The sequence below is a fragment of the Thermobia domestica genome, chromosome 7 (assembly GCF_964235325.1).
Source record: "Thermobia domestica chromosome 7, izTheDome1.hap1.1, whole genome shotgun sequence".
NCBI lineage: Eukaryota > Metazoa > Arthropoda > Insecta > Zygentoma > Lepismatidae > Thermobia > Thermobia domestica.
In genome coordinates, this window is record NC_137460.1 from 85,761,521 (window position 1) to 85,783,037 (window position 21,517).

At 36.3% G+C, this 21,517-nt stretch overlaps 1 protein-coding gene across 1 annotated transcript in view; it reads left to right on the forward strand.

Annotated features, from left to right (window-relative positions):
• LOC145690260 (band 7 protein AGAP004871-like) overlaps positions 1-21,517 on the forward strand; it is a 95,282-nt gene that overhangs the window by 14,375 nt on the left and 59,390 nt on the right. Inside the window, exon 2 of the mRNA XM_081764987.1 lies at positions 10,787-10,919. Within this exon, the coding sequence (XP_081621113.1) occupies positions 10,808-10,919 (112 nt within the window). The 5' untranslated portion in view covers positions 10,787-10,807. The remainder of the gene's footprint in view (positions 1-10,786; positions 10,920-21,517) is intronic.

Here is a 21,517-nt window from a genome sequence, read left to right on the forward strand (position 1 = left end):
TTTGTAACTGTTTCGGATATCTAGCATAGAAGAAGGATATGCTAGATATCCGAAACAGTTACAAATTATAATTTAAAATAAAGTGGGTTTTAAGCTTTGATCAGTGTCTCTTTTGTTAAAATAGAAACAGATGTAAAGCAAAGGAAGACTACAACTCAAATTAATGACATTAAAAACGAAATAAGCAATATTGCACAAGTCACAGATCTTAATCCAAACAAAATGTAGATATTTTAGTGTAGTCTTGTCACTTTATATGTAAGATGTCTCATATGTAGTGTATGTTTCAGTGCCAAATGTTCGTAGGTAATATAATAATTGCAGTATTGGATGAGTAACATATCTTGATTGAAACTGGATATTAATCTTTTAAAAGACCCTTGTCATTATTAAATGAATGTATAAAAAGGTATCGTATCTTCAGAGTAACTGATTGTCAGACGTTTGTGGGTAGATAATAATCGCAGTATGGGACGTTGCTCAGACTTTTATGGGAGTACTATTTGTGTCTATGGAATAAATGTTCTCATATATAAATATTCACCGTTATTCATTCCTTATTTATATGTCAACGACATCCGACACCTGGCATGAAAGTCAGGGAATTTCTTGCCAAACGTCAGGGAGAAGTGAGGGAAATATATTTCTCCAGATCAGTAGGAACCCTGTATTAAGAATTATGTATTATGTTACTTGTATATTGAAAATTTATTGTTGTAGTTCACATTCATGGTAATCGAGCATTTTACACTTATACAAAACATAATTATTAAGCACGCGTAATACTTACTATCCATTTCATAAAGATAGGCCCCTGACTTCGTGGTGCTGCCATGACGTTCAGTCAAAACTTATATTGCATTGTCGTACCTCGTTGGAATTGCTGGAATGTTGTCTTTTCAATACTTAAGACATAAAAATTTTCTTTGTACTATGTAGTGAGAAAAAAATAAAAATTAATGAAAAAGTGCGTATTTTTTCGTACTTTTTTGGTAGATCAATGTTTATAGGACTATATCTCAGAAAAGAGATCACGTGACATAATTTCCTGTGTACAATATGTAGATGCACCCATTAACTGTAAGTTGTGAAAAATTCAAGTTTCATCACTTGATACTTTTTGTGTAATTAAAACAAATGTACGACGCTCTGATCTCCTTTACCATGGTAGGTAGAGAAACGTACAAAACACTGTTCGAAAATTCGGAAGTCTAGTGTTCCAAATATTTGAATCTATTAACAAAAAAGGTTTAGTTGGTAGAGTATTTATTTTTTTAAAAAATTTTTTTACTTCAACATATTCTCTGCGTTAAGCGGTGAGCCATGTTGCAGCCCAACCTTTAAATTCCCCGCGCTTGTATGAAGATACAGCATACAGTAAGTGGAAGTGCGGCACCGCTGTCGTACAGTGTTGTCGCGTTCAGGAAGCCTGTAGCGCGAAGCCTACTTCATAAAGAATGTAATAGGAAAAAATATTTATTATAATCTTTCACATCATAAAAATAATAATAATGCATTACACATCTCAATGTAATAAAATAAAACGTTGAAGTAAAACATCCAAAAACTCATCTCTTAATCTATTTACTTCATTCACTTTCATAATGGGTTTGTTGACTCATCGTTGCTCCTGCTAGCCTATCTTCCTGAACACTTATTAACACGGCTCCATTTCTACCTCAAGATTTATCAGTATACACTTTCCAGCTTAGGAACATGTAAAAGGTTAAAAAGAAATATAACCTTGGCAATCACATGTTCACCCAAGTTCTGCGATCAATTCCCCTGCCGAATGTACAGTAACACAGAATGGGTCCTTTGTTTTCTTTCAACGAAAGAAAACAATACAATGAGTAGCTGACGAGGGCTGTATTTGCGTCGAATCACGTCGCACTGATTACGTCTTCAACACTTCCCTTCGGTTCGTAGGCGTCAAAAACTTACACACGCATATATATATATATATATATATATATATATATGGATATTACTTTACGAGCGGCGGTATTACAAAAAGAAGAGGCAAAATTTTTAGCGATAATAGAATTGCAGAACTGATGAATGACTCCGACTCAGACGGTTATGAGTTAGTAATGAATAGTAATGACATTGATTATTCTGTGCTCAGTGGCGTATTCGGGAGTGAACAAGGTAGTAACTCGGTTTCAAGTGAACCTGAGGCTGCGCCGGGAAAGAGAGAAAAAAACGTGTCGTTCCTATTCAAAGACAGATTCTGATGTAGCTTAGAGCGAAAAAATTCAAGTAAACGCAAAACCCCTGTTTAGTGGTGTCCCAGGAATTGATCAAAATGCTGGACTATCTACAGAGTATTCCGCATATAAAGTGTTTCAGCTGTTTTTACCGATAAAGTTTTATAGTAAAAAAGAAGTTGAGTTGATTTTGAATTGAACGTCCTGTTCAGCAGTGAGACTATATGAGACGTGGACCTACTGATAAACGTGGAATCCAAACTACAAATACGTAGCATCCGCAAGGTGAAAGGAAGTTTTTAATAAATATTACGTTTATTGCAGGAATGCAAATAACCACTCGCCCGGGGCGAGTATTTAATATCATATGGAAGTTAAGTAAATTATTTTTATTATGTGATGTGGGCTAGTAACTTTCTTTCTTGGGCGAGTAAACTTTTGTTGCTTATTTGCATCCCTGGTTTATTGCCTGATATATAAAGTTAGACTTTGCGTGGGAAAGTGCTTCGAAATGTACAACACTAAAGAGACGTACTGGGACTCCTAGGTCTGAAAACAGATTTTCTGTGAAGTGTATACTCAATATTACATATCAACTAAGGTTGTGTCGTATAATAAAGTTTGTGCTTGTATTTGTTTCTGTGCAAGTGTATTTTGTACTGCGTGCAGTAAGTGAAAAACTGACAGAAAGCAACAAATTTTCGAGGACCATCACATGCAAATCCAAACAAAATAAGAGTTCCCTTTTCTAATTTTGAACACTTGGCACATTTACTGTATATCCTGTTAATTTCTAAGAAATTGGTTCAAAATCTGTGGAGACATAAAATTTTAAAAATATCTAAAAAGTGCCGGACCGTGTGCATGACAAGTTTAATTACCCGTCCGGCTGAGAGTGTATAGCGCCAGGAAAATGTGGCAACGTAGCACTCCGTATAAACTGCGATAGGAAAGGGCGCAAAGCTGAGAAAATCATAATGTCATATTTGTGATTGTTTATCTTTTAAAACAAGTCAAAACAGTTTGGTTGAAAAAGCTACTTTAAGATCTGTCTAAAAGTTTTTTCAGATTGTAAATACACCGCAGCAATTCAGAGATAATGATGTCTCACTTTTTACTGAATAACAAGAAAATTACTATGTGTTGAGTAATGAAATTTTCAGAACTTACAGGTAATATATGCATCTACATATCGTGCACAGGAAATTATTTCATGTTATTTCCTTTCCGAGATATAGTCCTATAAACATTGATTTACCAAAAAAGTACGAAAAAATACGCACTTTTTCATTAATTTCTATTTTTTTTCTCACTACACAGTACAAAGAAAATTTGTATGTCTTAAGTATTGAAAAGACAACATTCCAACAATTCCAACAAGGTACGACAATGTAATATAAGTTTTGACTGGACGTCACGGCAGCACCGCCAAGTCAGGGGCCTATCTTTATGAAATGGATAGTAAGCACTAAATAAGATGCATATATAATGTCGACTACTTCCATTTTCCGCATTCATTGCCCATTTGTCACATTTATATTTCAACACACTTGCACTTTCGTTATGCACTGGGAAGTTTGGGAGGGATAATGAAGTAAGATCTTTCTATGAGTGATTCTCCTCGTAAACAAAATGAAAATCCTTATGAATACAGTGCTGCTTTCTAAACAAACTATTATCAATACTTCATACAATATTAAAATGTCTGTTGCCGCTGACTACTTTTATTGGACACTTAATAAACATATATATAATTACAGCTCTGAAAAACTTAAAACATAATGCGTATATTATACATGGACTATTTCTTCAGTCGTATTATAATTTCAGGAGCTAGAGATTCGTGCATCTTCTACGAAGAATATTGAAGTGTGAAGTGTCCATCTCACTGTCCGTATACATGAAACAGACACACAGACACACACACACACACAAAAAAGAAAAAATGCGGAGAACTTTATGTTGAAATAAAACTCAGAAAAATGTTTTTAATATTCTTGAAATTGGCTTTATTTGACAGATTATTTTATGGAATTAATGTTTGAATATGATTTCGGGCATGTGGCCACCACGGCTGGCGCGTACGTGGCATAATCTGGCGTGGCGTAATTTTTACCCACTCTTCGCAGTACATCAGGCTGTATTTCGGCAAAAACGCGTCGAATGTTGGTTTCCAAGTGCTCAATTGTTTCGGGTTTCTCGGCGTAGACATGCGACTTTACATATTCCCAGAAAAAATAATCTAATGGCGTCAAGTTTTCCATAAAGTGGGTGGACACAAGTTTAATTGTTGAGCACGACGACGAATTAACAGATTGGGATAATTATCAACACTACGCTGCACACCATCGATCGTTTGTTGTGTTCGCACTATACGACGTCTTATGGGATGAGTATTACCGTTTAGAGTAAACGTATTGCAAAAAGGATCCATGGTTTCAAGAATTAATTGCTCTGATAGACGATCATGAACACCGTAAAATTCACGTAATGCCCTTTGAGTTTGTGGAATTGAACCGGGATTTTCAAAATAAATTTGCTCGCAAACGTTGCCCCGGTGTGAGTCTATTCATGGTGAATTGTCAAACCAAGCTAAGATCAAAACAACCGAGAACTATAATATCACAGAAAACAGTGTTGCTAGTTTAAAGTTCTCCGCCTCTAAAAAAAATATCCTTTATTATTCACCAAAGTAGTGAACTTTTCATATAGTCTCAATGTTGAAAACGAAAAGAGATGTTAACCTCTTATGAATCAAAAACAGGTACTAACCTATTCATTAAAAAAAAATTCTGTAAAGGTATTTAAAATGTAAGAAAAATCTTATATAATATCCAGTGAATTACAAATTAATTCAAACTATTTCCATATTCACTGGTATCTTTTTTCCATAATTTTTGTACATCTGCTAGATTCGTGACATGTGCGGGGGCTCCTTCGTTCAAGTAGAATATTTCAAAGATAAAAGTGAATAAAATCTTCAGGTCTCAAAACTATTGGATATGTCCTCTTGAAACAATCCGTTACAAAATTGGTTGGTATTTCCACTGTTTGGCGATTGTTGTATATTCTTCCTGTACGTTTTTTGATTACATAAATACATTTTTCTGCTTATTGAAAATGTATATACATAAAATTAATGTTGACTTGATAGTAGCCTTTTCAGTTAGTACCATAAGTCAATCGATTCCCCATGCGTGCACTGGCCAATCCAAACACTTCCACAATTTTTCTTTCACCCAAATTTTGAAATCTGGTCTCCAGGTGGCTGCTCCTGGTTGGCTGTGGTAGTCTGAGGATCTAACCTATGTCTTGTGAAATCATCATAATTTCTGCAGCTTCAGTGTTTACATAGTTATGAAAGTTGTATACAATGTTTGCAATGTACAGGGCCGGATTTCCATATTTTGCTCCCATGGGCTCTAGCTAAATTGCCGCCCCTAACCAACCAATCGCATCGCTCTCCAAAACTTCCATTCTCCTGGATCCACTTCTTAAAATAGTACTTTTACGTTTGCTACCAAATTATAATAATTATTATTACTAGTTATTACTGTTCTTATTTCTTATTACTCATTTTATGTAATATATTTTAATTTCTATATCTTGCCAGCATTTGGAGTAGATTCATTGAAACTTACCTGGCTTCTGCCTAAATGGTGCAAAAGACAGCAAAATATAAAACACTTTTAAACGATTGAAAGTTATATTATTGCACCTAAAAATTTACAAAATGACGTTTCTGAAACTTTTGTGTATCAAAACTGTTTACGTCTTCCTTTGACTTTGGCAAAATCATTAATAACGTCATCAAGATAAAGTTTAACAGTCAAGTCATTTTCGATGGCTAAAACAGCTAGATGAACCAGTCTGTTCTGAGAAAGAATAGATCTCAAATAGTTTTTGATTCTTGACAGGGTGGAAAATGATCTGGTATTTGTTGAATAAATAAATAAATAAATAAATAAATAAATACACCCCAGTTTGTGAAAGTACGAGAGTCGAGCTGCCTACTGCCACCCTTTTCACAGCAGATTCACCGGCAAGTAATCAAACCACCATAATATCCAACTAACTTATTACAATATTTGCTAGATTAATCTGCTTCAATATTAACGTAGTCACGGCCATTAAAAAAAAAAGGCTTTCTCTTATTTTATTGAGTCGTTGGTGAAACATATATTATCAATAGTTCTATCGTTTTTTAAATATTTTTTTTTTAAATTGCCGCTCTTGTTCCGGACCCATGTGGCCTATGCCTAAATCCGGCTCTGATGGTGAATACTATATCCGACACACCTTTCTGTTAATACAATATAAGTATAATTCATCCATATTATCACACGAAATGGAAGATTGGTGACGTCTGTCCCATTCCCAAAACAGGCTGTCCTACAGACCAAATAAAAAATTATCGACCGGCAACTCTACTATCTGCCCCATCTAAGATATTTGGAATTATTATATACGAAAAAATTTATTCACATGTACGGTCAATAATATCTCCCTTTCAACATGGTTTCATGCCAAAGAGATCAACTATAACCAATCTCTCAGAACTCTCACATTTTATAACTAATCAAATTTATAAGAAGGAACAACTAGATGTAATTTATACAGATTTCTCCAAGGCGTTCGACGTAATTAATCATGATATACTTTTCAGCAAATTTATGACATTCAATTTTTCACAAAATCTTCAACAACTTATAGCATCCTATCTTTGCCAACGGAAACATCGCGTTCAATACAAGAATATTTTAACTAAGGAATATGTCGTAGACTCTGGTGTGCCCCAGGGATCGAACTTAGAACCTCTGTTATTTATACTATTTGTTAACGATTTACCACCTGTAATAACATCTTTCCACAAACTTTTGTTTGCTGACGATCTAAAAATCTATCGCAGTATCTCCACGGAATTAGACGCAATTTCTTTGCAAAATGACATTAATGCTATTTCCCAATGGTATGAAGTTGCTACTAAATATTAGAAAATGTAAAGTAGTATCATACACCAGGAAAATAAACTATGTACGCAATGTGTATACTATTAATCAAACGCCAATTGAGAGAGTGGATTATGTTACTGATCTTGGAGTTACTCTGCAGCCAAACCTATCATTTGATATTCATGTCAACAGAGTAATTGGTGAGGCCTTTAGGAATCTTAGCTTTGTGGTGAGATTAGGAGGTGATTTTTCTAATACTAATGCTCTCAAAACATTATACACTGCCTATGTACGGTCTAAGGTGGAATATGCAGCTATAATATGGGGTTCTAATAGTAAGAAATATATAAATAAAATCAAAAACATTCAAAATAAATTTGTGCGCTTTTTGACATATAAAGAAACAGATGTATATCCAAAATTTGAGAACTACGAAGGTCTTCGAAACAAATATTCATTGCAACTCTTGAAAGCAGAAGAAGTCATTTCATATTATATTTCTTACATAAAATAATTCATGGTGCAATAGATTCAAAATATTTGTTATCAGAAATCAAAATTCGCGTCCCACATAGAGCAACGAGACCCCATAATGACATATTCCATCTCTCAGCGCAAAGGACTAATGCATTAGATGTATCGCCTGTCAGAAAAATGTGTATATTGTATAATAAGATGTCACAAGAACACCCAGGGTTTGGGTACAAAACCTCGCGGCCAGAACCTCGCGGCGACAACCTCGCGGACCAAAACCTCGCCTGGCCAAAACCTCGCCTCCCAAAATCTCGCGGCCCAAAATCTCGCCAGGCCGAAACCTCGCCTGGCCAAAACCTCGCCGCCCAAAACCTCGCGGGACAAAATCTCGCCAGGCCAAAACCCCGCCTGGCCAAAACCTCGCCGCCCAAAACCTCGCGGGCCAAAATCTCGCGGGGCCAAAACCTCGCGGGCCAAAATCTCGCCGGGCCAAAACCTCGCGCCCCAAAATATCGCCATACCAAAATCTCGCCTGACCAAAATGCAAATGTTCCAACAGACGATAAGGATGACGGTATAAAAGACGCGGTTTCAGAGAAGTATCACGGGTATTTGACCAAGTCCCGCGATACCATATGAAAATTCTATTTCTGTATTAGAGGATTTCAATGTGAAGGTAGGGCGACAGGATGCTTTTAAACTGGTTATAGGGAAAGAAAGTCTGCATAAGGAAAGTAATGACAACTAACGATTTTAGTTTCGTGAACTTTGGAACATCCAAAAACTTAAAATTTTAACAAAAATCTAATAATGTTTATAAAAGTATGAAATAATATATGAGTTTTTACGACGTCCCTTGATTATGTCCTATAGGTTAAAGGAGACGTAGATGACCAGGATGAAGGAAATGATCGAATAAAGAAAGTGGGAGGAAACGGGAATAACCCGAGAAAGCCCACGCACACGATGTTTTGTATCTTATTATTATTATTATTATTATTATTATTATTATTATTATTATTATTATTATTATTATTATTATTATTATTATTATTATTATTTGTAATGTGGAATTGCATATTAGGAAACACATTGGGTAAATTTTAAAGAAAAGTTTCATTCGCGGCGAGGTTTTGTCCCGGCGAGATTTTGGGCGGCGAGGTTTTGGCCCGGCGAGATTTTGTCCCGCGAGGTTTTGGGCGGCGAGGTTTTGGCCACGCGAGGTTTTGGGCGGCGAGGTTTTGGCCACGCGAGGTTTTGGCTCGGCGAGATTTTGTCCCGCGAGGTTTTGGGCGGCGAGGTTTTGGCCACGCGAGGTTTTGGGCGGCGAGGTTTTGGCCACGCGAGGTTTTGGCCCGGCGAGATTTTGTCCCGCGAGGTTTTGGCCGTCGAGATTTTGGGCGGCGATGTTTCGGCCGCGAGATTTTGTCCGTATACCAACACCCAGATATAGATATTTTTAGTTACAAACAAAATTTTCACTCTACATGAATATGTTGTATCCTGTATATCGTGCTATCTGTATTTTAACGTATATTTTGCTTTCATATTATTATTTTATTATATGTGTATTTTAGAGTGAACTACGATAGAATTGAGGTCATATTAGTAGTCCTAATTCAACGCATATCTGTTGCTGGCAACATGTCGTCGGTTCTTGGCACCTTACCACATGGAAAAGAACTAGATGAAGTGTTTCTTCTCTAACACAAAGGACCCTGTACTGAACATTTATACAACTGGACGACATACTATATAAATAAAGTGTAATATCATTGGATGGCTTAGAAAAGCAAACAGTAACACTAGATATGATGCCATTGATAGGCGGTTTTCTATCCCTTCCTTTGGTTCGACTATCGAAATATATTTCCTGTTGACTTAATTATTTTTTCGCAATTATTTCATAAATTTATTTAATGCAATTGTTACAATTTTAAAAAAAGTATGTTAATATGTGTATTTTAAAGTGTATTAAATACACTTTACAATAAGGGAAAACTGTAACTAGGCATTTGCCTGTTGTTTTTCCGAAATAAATAAATAAAATAAAATAAATAAAATATCTTAAGTGGATGAGTCAAGATAGTGGCGTAAGATACAGCAAAAAATTCCTTCACGAAAATGGGAAAATAGGTGAAGTCCAATCTGTTGAAAAATGGCATTATCTTCACCATCTACAATTGCACATCCTTTAGGAGTGGCATTTGTATACCGTATGAAAGTACATGAACTGCAAACGTCAAATTAGTACAGAACGAGAATATACATTATATATACACAGTTAGCAATGGCTTTAATACATTTTTGGTTCAATATATCATAGGTTGCTGAGTATGTCATGGACGTGACTGATATGCACCGTACAATACACTCTACGAGAACCTGACGCGCTCGTTTAGAGCGGAGCAGCAGTGCCAAAATGCATTGACTTACAATGTCCAAGTGATGTTCATCAATAGAGAACATATTGGTAACAAACTCAACATTAATCCCTAAGTACTATAATGACTTCATAGGACACAAGATAGATTTTGTAACATTGATAGGCAAAGTCATTTGTGACAAAATATATAACGCTTGAGACGAATGGCCTGAGAACCAAGTAACAGAACATTATCATAGTAAATCATAAAATGGATATAGTAAATAATAAATAGGTACAAATGTGTAGATTAAATTGTTTACCAGGTATAACACCAAAATAAGGTTATATTTTACCCTGTATAACAACGAACTACAGTGCTCTGGCCGTTTTATTTATTTATTTTCATACATTTCATTATGAAGTCACATATATGTGTTATTACCTGGAATGTATTAATCACCCGATTTTGCAGAAGTCCAAAACGTTCTAATTTTTGTCTTGTGGTGGTATAGTATCAGCCAACGTTGAGAATATTAGTGAAGTAAGTTGAAGGAAACTATACACACATCAAGAACTCCTGTATCTTGAATATGCATTATTTAATTTATATGTGATCGTGTACATCATAATTGTAAACTATCACTGATCTTGTAACTTTTATTATTATTATTATTATTATTATTATTATTATTATTATTATTATTATTATTATTATTATTATTATTATTATTATTATTATTATTATTATTATTATTATTATTATTTTCTTTTTTTTTTCTTAGGGAAGATATCATCAGTTGAAGATGGAAATACCGGATGAACAGAAACATGAATCCTTTAATTCTGAATATCAACCCTTTAATCCAGAAAATCAACCCATTGAACCTGAACAGCATGCCTACGTACCCGTTCGCAGTAAGTCTTATTTAAAGCGACTATCTGTGTCTAATAAAGTGAAACTGTTAAAGAGCCTATATATATATTCTGAAGGTCAAATTCTTCCAACCATGTGTAAAAAATTTTACTACCTTGACTTGAAATTAAAGTTCCAAGTGAACCGAGAATAAACACTTTTGTTACACTTAATTTCTTCGATGGAGAAGATTACAGGTAGAGGCACGAGTCTTTCGCAATGCGCGATAAAACGAAATGCGTCAGAATTAAGTAGTTTTAAGTTTCTTGACGTATTATGATATTCTATGTGTATTTTCTTGGTTTCCGTTGCACGATAAAACGCGAAATTGACAGTTTTGAGCGAAATTTCTAACCATACGCGAAATAACGCGAAATTTTAAAAATACGTTTTCATTAATTTAAAAACGGCAGTTTTCTGCTGACAGAACAGTAGAACGTGGCACGAAGGTGCATTTTGAGTGATTCGGACACGGCTATAGAGAACATGTTGCGCGTTAGGTATCATCATCGCAAAACTTTCCTTCTCATAGTACGTTTAGTTACTAATTTTCCATCAGTTTGATTAAAGAAATAATTTTCTATAAGTGAAATATTCAGTGTATTTTGTTTTTATGTAATTAGTGGTTTATTTCTGTAGTGATCTATGAATAAAAGGAACAATTGTAAAAATGTCAGGGAATATCTTTCCCACAAGAGCTATAAAATGCTTAACTTTATTTGGAAAATGCAACAAAACGCGAAATTTTCAAATTCTTTGTGCTAAAAACTCGTGCCCCTAATTATAGGGCTTTTCAAAATCATTTTTTTTTTAACTGTACGTGTGCATACTTAAAAATTAATTGTTTCAATTAACGAATCTACCTTTCAATTGCTAGAAGAAATAAAATAGTGACCTATTCAGAAAGTACTCAGCCTTTAGGCGGGAAAATAGTTGCTCACTTCGTGGCAGGAACGTGGTGTGAGTGTTACTGGTCATTAATCACACAGCATAATTTAATGTTAGACTAACAAGAAATCATAATAGTAACTAGGACGATCCTTATTTTCTAGAAGAAGAAGAATCACACAAGTTAGTATTGCATTTTCTTTTTAATTAGTATGTGTAAGTTATGTCACACGGGACAACTCACGGGACGTCCCTGTCTAGTGATATGAAATATCATACTCCTCATAAAAGGAAAAAAAAAAAACTTTCTTTGGAACTTGCACTCATATCTTCTACTGTTTCCTCTACTACTGAAAGTATTTCTAAAAGATCTGTTTGGAGATGAGATACATCTGTAACATTATTTATTTTCAGCGTTTTTTTTTCAGCTTTTGAAACAATCACAAAAATCACGAGTTATGTTGGAAAACTAAAGGAGCTTGGTAAATGAATCAGAAGGGTTTTCTTATTGTGTTTATAGGATGTATATTTATTTTTAAAATTTTTTTTTACTCACGAAACACCTACAAGCAACAATGGCCCTCTTGATCTTAGAAGTTTCAATGGCAGTTTGGCGTCTTCACCAATGCAAATTCTTTAGTGTTAACCGATTACATGTTTGTTAGACATAAGAAGTAAAGGATTTTTTTTTTGTCTTATTAGAAGAATTAATAAAATCGAGTCCTTATTGTTCTGAACCAAATATTCTGGTAAACGGTGAGTTGTTCAGCATAAACATATACAGGTTGTCCCACGAGGGAAGGACAATACTTCGGAGAATGTTAGTATGGGTGATTCTAAGGAGAAAAGTTCATATGAACATGGGTCCTAAACTCAACGGTTTGAGCGCTACAGGTTGTGAACCATTTTTTATTTTATATTGCATATTGCTCACCCTGTAGTTATTCTACAGAGATAAGAGATAGCGGATTTGAAAGATAATGATAGGGCCTTTCCAACGGTATGCAATATGTGGCAATGGTGTCTTTGAAAGAGAAGTTATTGAGGGATATTTGGGAATCAGTGTTCCCATCCAATTTCTTTAAATAACCTTAACTTTCCCAAATTTTCATCAATAGCTTCCCTTCCAAAGATACCACTGCCACATGTTGCATACCGTTTGAAAAGCCATTCCATCACCTTTCAAATTCACTATGTCTCACCTCTGTAGAGTAAACACAGGATGAGCAATATGCAACATAAAGCCAAAAATGGTTGTAGGTTTCAAACCGTTGAGGTTAGGACTTATGTTCATATAAACATTTTTGATTTGAATCACCCATACTATTATTTCCCAAAATATTGCCCATTTTTCCTGGGACACCCTGTATATATTTTCTTCACAGCGATTGTATAATATATATAAAGGAAAGGAAAAAATATGTACATTTTGGTGTCAGCTGATCTGAATTGATTCACAATATTCGTAACAGTTGTTGCTGAAATCGATTTCCAATAATTATGCAATTCTCAAATTTTTAATAAAATAAATTTCAATTGTTCTTACAAAGTTGTGCTTACGTGTTTAGATACATAGTTTAGGAAATACGACATCGTTACTTTCTGTACAAGCAACAAGATACATATCAAGTTAAAATTATGGTAATACCTTTGCATGCTTTCTACACATTTTGTAACATAGTCACTAACTTAGTCTAATATTGGTCCCTAGATAAATAGAAACTACGTATCATTTGTATTCTAAAATGGACATTTCATTACTTATAATTAAACATCAATATTATCAAAACATAATCCAACCTGGGTCACTAAGCATACATCTGTATCAGGATCATAATAGGAAAGCAATCTGATCTATATATTAATGATAATTTTGTAAACACCAGCAAAGAATCATTTGCAATAAAATAAAAGTATCCATTAAACTGTAAGTGTTCCACTGATATTAATTTGCTGTGAGTATCTGTGCGATAGTGAGTAATGTTTTATAGAACAAAACTGGGTTGAAGAATCTTGTCACTACTATGAATTTAAAGTCATTCAATTAAAAACCAAAATTAGCGTCTCTTCAGCACCAAGATCATATAAAACGTGGACCTACAGTCTAACGTAGGATCCAAACCATGTAAGCTCCTACCGGGAACCAACTTATGCCTTTCGCGCCAAAGGCGCGTAGGCGAACAATATAGCGACGAGGGAGCTCTTAGGTGTTTCTGATTTGGTATATATCGATACTCCTCGGTATTTAAAAACATATCGAAAAGTAGATATGTAAATATTAATACCGAACAGTCCTATGAAATGAGTTTTTGTAACATTTGCATTAATACATTTGTATGTTACAGGGTTGCTTGTGTTTCTTTCATGATTCCTACCAGCAAAATATCCATTATGGATATTCTTTCAGTTGTATATGAGAGTTTTTAATACATTCTTCGATGGTTGAAATGTTACTGGATTGCCATGACTTACTCATCAACCCTCATATAAGTTAAATGATATAAAACTGTCCTTTTCCGTGTACGAAAAAATGCTCCCCAAAAAGTTTCTCTGCTCCTCCTTGTTCTCTCTCCAAGGAATTAAAACTGACGTCGTCACTGCTACGGAGGTCACGGAATTCTAACAAATAGCTTAGACTGTCTACTGCCTGTTGTACAATAATGTGGAAACTAATTGTCAATAATAATAGTAATAATACTCACCAACTTCATCAATAAACATGAAAATCGGGACATTTTTAAAGTCTTGACATGTCGGATCACAGAAGATAAAATTTCATGTTTCTGTGGTCCCTTGTGTTCCACCTGGTTCAATTCACAAAAGTACTTGTATTGCATATTGTGAATGCATGTTTCATTCTTGTTTATTCCAGGGGTGTATGGAGTTTAGGGGCTAACCTATAGGTAGATAACAGTGTGCAATTTGATATTTTTAAAAAAGATAAGAAAGTTGTCTCAAGTGAGCGTAATGGCATATAGTCGAGGAAATAACGTAAAGACAAAAGTATCACTCTATCCCTCCTGGAATTAACCATCTGCTTCTTGGAATAACCAAAGCTACCTGCCCATGGACACTCATGATCGCGACTGATTAGAGATTTTATCCCAAAGTTCGAAGTACGCGCATTGTAGAAGTGATATATACCGTAAAATAACTTAAAACTGTACTAATAAGGTATAAGCAACTAAATAACTTTTGTCATTGTTCTAGTGGTTCTGTTTTCATATTGTTTTATAACCTGTAAGAGAAAACTTGTGTACTTTGTTTTGTGAAACGAACCCTTATTGGGGTTGCTAATTCTCTAGAAGTGATCTGATGCCTTCTGTAATAAAATTCAGTTTTCTAGTCTTCCAAAGATAGTTAAATATGTCCCAGATTGACGAAGTTCAGTATTGTAATTTGTATAGTGTTGTTAGTATTCGCATTTCAATTCCTTGTTGGGACACAGAATTTTCAGAGTTGTCTCAGTGTTGTGAATCATAGGAAAGTTACCTGAATTAGAGACATGTGGTGTCTCAGTAGTTGAGCGTTCAGCTCTGATGCGTGAGGACCCAATTCGATCCCAGTTCGTGCCATGTGGGCTCTGTGGACAGTCAGAATGTGCGTGGGTTTCCTTTACGTTTTTCCGTTTCCTCCCACTTTCGGCATTCCATCATTATCATCCATCTCATCAACACTGTCTCCCTCAGCCTCGGTGTCTTGTTAAACTAGAAATTTCATTTGATTTTTCCAATTGAGGAATATTGAACTTCGATATAGAAACCAAGAGTTGAATATGATCACATACGTTCAAAATAAAAGCCATCTGGCTGTCCGTAGGCCATGAGCTTTCTCCTTCTAGAACAGACTGTATTTAGAAGGCGAGGAATATACCAGAATACCCCGCCTCTCATTTGGCTATAATCTTGACCATGGGTACTTGTGTTCCTTTAAGTCCAGGCACTTTGCTCAGGGGATACAAGTCACTCTTAATGCATCATATCAAACAGGTTATTTTATTCGAAATATCCCAGGGAACATTTTCATGTCATTACTACCTGCATACTAAACTTAGATTTTCATTTCAGTTTCTCCCTTATACCTTTATTTTTATTGTATGATGAGTTGAATGCTTTGTATTCGAACGAGAAATAACGGTTTACGGAAAATATTTGAAAGACATTTACTAATTTTTCTATTTTCAAGATATTGTTGGTGCAAGTTTGATTCCATTTGTATAAACCCTCACATAATGGTCTCCTTTCCTCTTTAAAAAGAGGAATTTTCGAAAGCGATGAAACACAAGTTCATTTATTTTTAATGAGTTAATATGCCAAGTTTTATCTCCCTAACTTCAAAGAAACCTGAAATACTCTATACTTTGAACCCTCTCCCTCACTCTCCCTTAGGATATGTATTTTAAACAAAGTGAAAGGATATAAATAAATAAATAGATCAGCAAAACTTAAGTGCTGCAAATGTCCAGAATTCATTTCTAACGGTTTAGTCGTTTCTTCATGTTAGGAATTTTATGAATATAAAATCAGACATTAAAATAGTAAAATTGCCACGCCAAAAATAGTAAAATTAGAATATAAAAAAAATAGTAAAGTCAACCGGCGCCAAGAGGTACCGCACAGATGCCCAACCATCTACCTCACGCACCCAAGGGCACGTCTTACTTTCTCATTTGGGAGATATCCCGAATGCTTCCCTCCCCTGGTAGAGACAGGGTATCACGCCATGTCTACTTCATTTTACGGAAGAGGTACACCGTACATTATCGGTACCAATGGGTGATGTGGTCCATCTGCACTATGCAGATATTCCCATTTGACTATCTGCGGTAGAGGCAGCTACAATAGCCTGTCTCACTGCCTGCTAAGGTATCATTATGTTCCAGGTACACTCCTAAGTCAAATAGTTCGTATCATTCATCTGTTTAGGAGGCTGGCAACCATATCTGACTTTTTGTCTCGTCCAGTAGAGGATCCCATTATCACGTCTATGCCCGTCGCATGTCGAAGCGGACTCTATGAGGAAGAGTCGGGCATAGAAGGCGATGTTTTGATTCTCTTAAACTCTGCTTATATCAATTCAAGCAAGGAGCGTTTGACAGTGGCTAGCACATATGTTCTTGATTCTCTCCTCCTTAATATGGGTTTGGGGTCGACCATGGCGGAGTTTCTGAAATCAAGCATTAGGATCTAGTGATGTACTTTCACACTTCGCACGCTTTCTAGACGTGCTGCGGCCGTTTGGCATAAATTCTGCACTTGCTCCGCTAAATGCATCCAGATCGTAGTTCCTCAGATGTGGACCATGTTTCCGGCTGCCAAGGTATATCCCTTTGCCTTGACTTGCAATTGCAATGTAACACCTATTATCTAAGGAAGTGGGAAACGCCCACTGGGCAGCTAGACCGAAGTCCTGAGTGCGTACCAATTAACCTACTGGTCGAGGCGCTCCTGCCAAAGAGTCAGGTCCTCCCATGCTCAGCATGCATGTGCCCGAGCATTAAGGCAAACTCACCTTCCACCCATGCTCGTCATTACCCAAATTCCTGGGATAAGCTCACATAAGCTACCAACTCCCAAGCTATGACCACAGCCCGACAGAGTCCAATACAATCCGAGAGCGCCAGGCATGACCGACAAGGCTTGTTCGTTCCCAGCCCTGCCTACAGTACCTCTATACGTTTACTGGCTACCGCCTTTCACGTAGACGTACCGCATACATATCGAGCTACTGGATCCAATGGTACGTGTTAAATCACCATTTGGGTTTGAGCGAGCCCCTTATCCTGCAGAGCTTTCTCACCTTTACTGGGATCAGAAATCGTTACCTGAGATTGGCACTTTTCCCCAGTCACCGTTCATTCCCTCTGCAGAGAGTAAATTGACGTTCCCTTCCCGGTAGGATCGTCTAAGCAATATGGGACTTCCTCTAATTACTGTAAAGGTACACCGTACATTACTAGAACCAAGGACTGATGTAGACTCTCTCTCTTTAAAGACAATGGTCATTTAGGAGCGGCGGCTCGCCTTGTAGGGCCGTGAATTCTAATCCTGACTTTAATCTTCACTACCTCTTGTACTCTTGAGGTACGACTGTGCGTTAGGACACAGGTATCCCATCCCGGACTTAGAACACGCACGAAACACTCTTTGAGAGCTGTACCTACATCACCCTCCCGGTAGGGCGTGGATCCGCCCCTCTTGACACACTACTACTTCTGTTTCAAACGTGATGTCGTTCTAGTAGTCTTATTTCCTGGATCCATTTCGGAGGATAGCTGAAGCCTCATCTTTGCCGGTAGGGGTGGCAGTTATCACTACCTACCTCGATGAAACCGTGGCGAGATAGCACGTACTGTCCCAGATCCAATGGCATGAGTTAGTCGCCCATTTCAGAGGATAGCCAAAGTCTCACCTCCGCCGGTAGGTTGTTGTCCTGCAAACAGTTGGTTAGTACCACAGCTAGTACAGGACATCGAGACATATCGTGTTTCTACGTACTTCCCAAGTTCGAATCTCCCCATCCAGCTACGAACTCCCACAATTAATGCAATTCAGACCACGTCCAGAGGGGAAACCTCTCCCCTTTCTCAGTACGGGGTTGGAACTGGTCATGACGGGGATATGTGGATTACGTACGTACCTTGGACGTGGGACACCCATGTTCGACGGGAACTCAAGTATTTAGAATTCCACGTTAATCTGTAGATCCTCGTCTCATATAACTTTGCTGCTGAAAGGGGCGCTAAACTCAAATCAAATCTAAAATCAAACTAATGTTGTAGAGTAATTAGTGAGAGATACAGCCTTGTGCAAATTGATGGAATCAAACTTCAGTTTGCAGTATAATCGGATTCTTGCAGATTCCAACACTGTTATTCGTTACTATTTTGCTTCTTTTAGAAAATTTAAAGTTTAGTAATGTTTCTAGAACGTCGTAAAGTTAGATGTGGTTGGGGGTGCGTTTTCGTTCACTTTGTTTATGAAGGCTCACTTTCTTAATTTGTGTTACTTTTTATATGCACAATACAAGATGGATATTGGTTCAAGAGAGAGGCAAGCTATTGTGACACTGAACGAAAATGCTTCTCTAACCTAGACAATGATTACTGAAGTGTTGTAACTAACATTCTTAAGCTGAAGAAAGAAACAATTCTGTTTCTCCATGTGGGAAATGAAACAACGCTTCTGCAGTAAAAAACGTTCAACGGCCGATGAGAATGGCTGTTACTTGTTACTGCAAGTAAAATTGACGTACTGAGCTTCAAAAATATCTTGGTCGTGCAAGACTCACGTTCAACTCAAATATACGTCGACATTTGTTGAAAGGTGGTTGACCGTAAGACGAGAACCCAAAGATCAATATTGACAGAGGCCATAATGAATAAACGTCTCCAGTAGGGTAGAAAATAGAGAAATTGGACAAAGGGAGACTAGTTCTCTTTTGAGAGCCACTTTCTGGTCCATCATACTCATCGAGCGACTGGCAGCACATGTCCCGAAATATATTCACTAAAGAGTGAAACACCCAGCAAAGGTGATATTTTGGGGATGCTTTCCTGCAGTGGACCAGGAACACTTGTCCCTATTTAAGTGATGAACAGCAACAAATACATCTACAGGCTACAATCCTGAGCGGTTTCCTCATCATACCAGGTTTCCCTGGGAGCACTAAATTTTCTGGCATTGATCCAGCATCATGAGGTAGTTTGGGAGCTACCTCAATTAAGATGTATCGAGCTTGCGTACAGAAAGCCAGAAATAATGGCGCTGGGAACCGATACAATGGCCACTCATCACCCGGTTGAACGTGAGCCATCTGGATGGCCATAGCTTTTCATGGCTGTAGCGCCAGGATGTTTAATTTAGTATACTAGACTCTCGCTAATCTGGCCATTCCTTGCAAAGAGGGGTGCTGGGTTAGCGAAAGTGCCGGAAATTGAGAGTGTCTGAAATTTAGTTTAACATATACAGTACTATACTTTATTAGATATAAAGTTAAATGCATTATCATGGAAAAATAGAAAAACTGAGTGTTTGAGGTTGTCCGCATATAATCACTCACAATGAAACCTGTCCCAAATTTTCAGTTGAAGCAATGAAGATGCTCAACAATGGTATGAATTACCATGCAATCGCTTTACAAGCAACAATAAACGGAAGCCACAACAGTACTGTATGTACAGTATTTTCCGCAGTTAAAAATAAGCAAATACAGCCGTTGACAAATTATTGGATCGTCATGCGGCAGAGACTAGATGTGGAACCGTCTTATTGAGAGGCCGGACTACTGAAGGCCGGATTAGTTAAAGTCTACTGTACTTCTTGGCAAATTTAATCAGTATTTCAATACATTATAACTAAAGAAAACTGAAAAGAATGTAACTTCTTTCTTATCTGTCTCTCCTGCAATTCGCCTCACGTCTGTGTCAAGTAAATATTTCATGTGGCAAGAGCCTATGAAGTGCTCTGGGCGACCGTATGGTCCACATTTCATCTGGTGACGCCACGTAATGCTTGGTGTGCGTGCTATGCCATAATCAGTATTGCACTAGTTATTGCATTTGGGAGGTTCATAACTATTACTATGGGTTGATACGGTTTAGATCTTTTCCTTTCAGGTCTATACTATTAGGAACGTAGTCAAACTGTTGGCATCTATAAAGAGGTAAATGGCAGAAGAGAAATGTTCAAATCATCTACACTGCAAGTGAGGAAAGGAGTACCCCAAGGGTCAATACTAGGTCCTCTTTTGTTTGTTATATACATTAATGATTTAGTTAAAATTTTTGTCTGTGTCAAAATCAACATTATATGCTGATGATATAAATGTTCTTGTCAGTGGTGACTCAGTAGACTAAGCAGGAAGGCTCATCACAAAGACGTTAACGAAAATTATTAGTTGGCTAAACATAAATAAACGAACTATGAATTTAGGAAAAACTAGAATTGTCAAATTTCGATTCCGGGCCAAAGAAATGAACTTATTTCAATAACTATAGACTCAGCAGAATTAAGACAATCAAAATCTGTTAAATTTCTAAGGGTATATGTTAATGAAGATTTAACATAGAATACTCATGTTGAATACATTAATATTAAACTGAGTTCACTGTGCTTTGCATTCCGCAGACTGCAAGGCAGTTTGTGCAAGAAAGCTGTCATGTCCTTATACTAAAGTTTTTTCAGTAATATACTATGGCGTTATATTTTGGGGAATAAATGCTAATACACTCCGAATAGAGAGAAAAAAATATTAGAATAATGTTTAATATGCCTAAACGATCCTCATGTAAAAATGTTTTTAAAATAAATTATTGACATTACCTACTTTATATATATATATCGCAGAATTATGTATGTAATCGAACACAAGGATCTGTTTACAGCAAATAGAATTCACTGATACAATACTGATAACATATAGAGAATGTATTCATATATGACAACTGCAAAGCTTAATTGGGGAATATCCCCATATTGTAAGCTATGAACAGGCAAATAAATATTAATATGAATATAAAACAATAAAAGTGACTCACTCATTAAGATAAAGGCCATACTACCATAGGTAGAAACAAAATTTGGACGAAAACTCTTTTTTCCATATATATATATATATATATATATATATATATATATATATATATATATATATATATATAAACAAGAGATATGAAAGGATTTTGTAAAAATACATATTCTAAAGAAGGGAA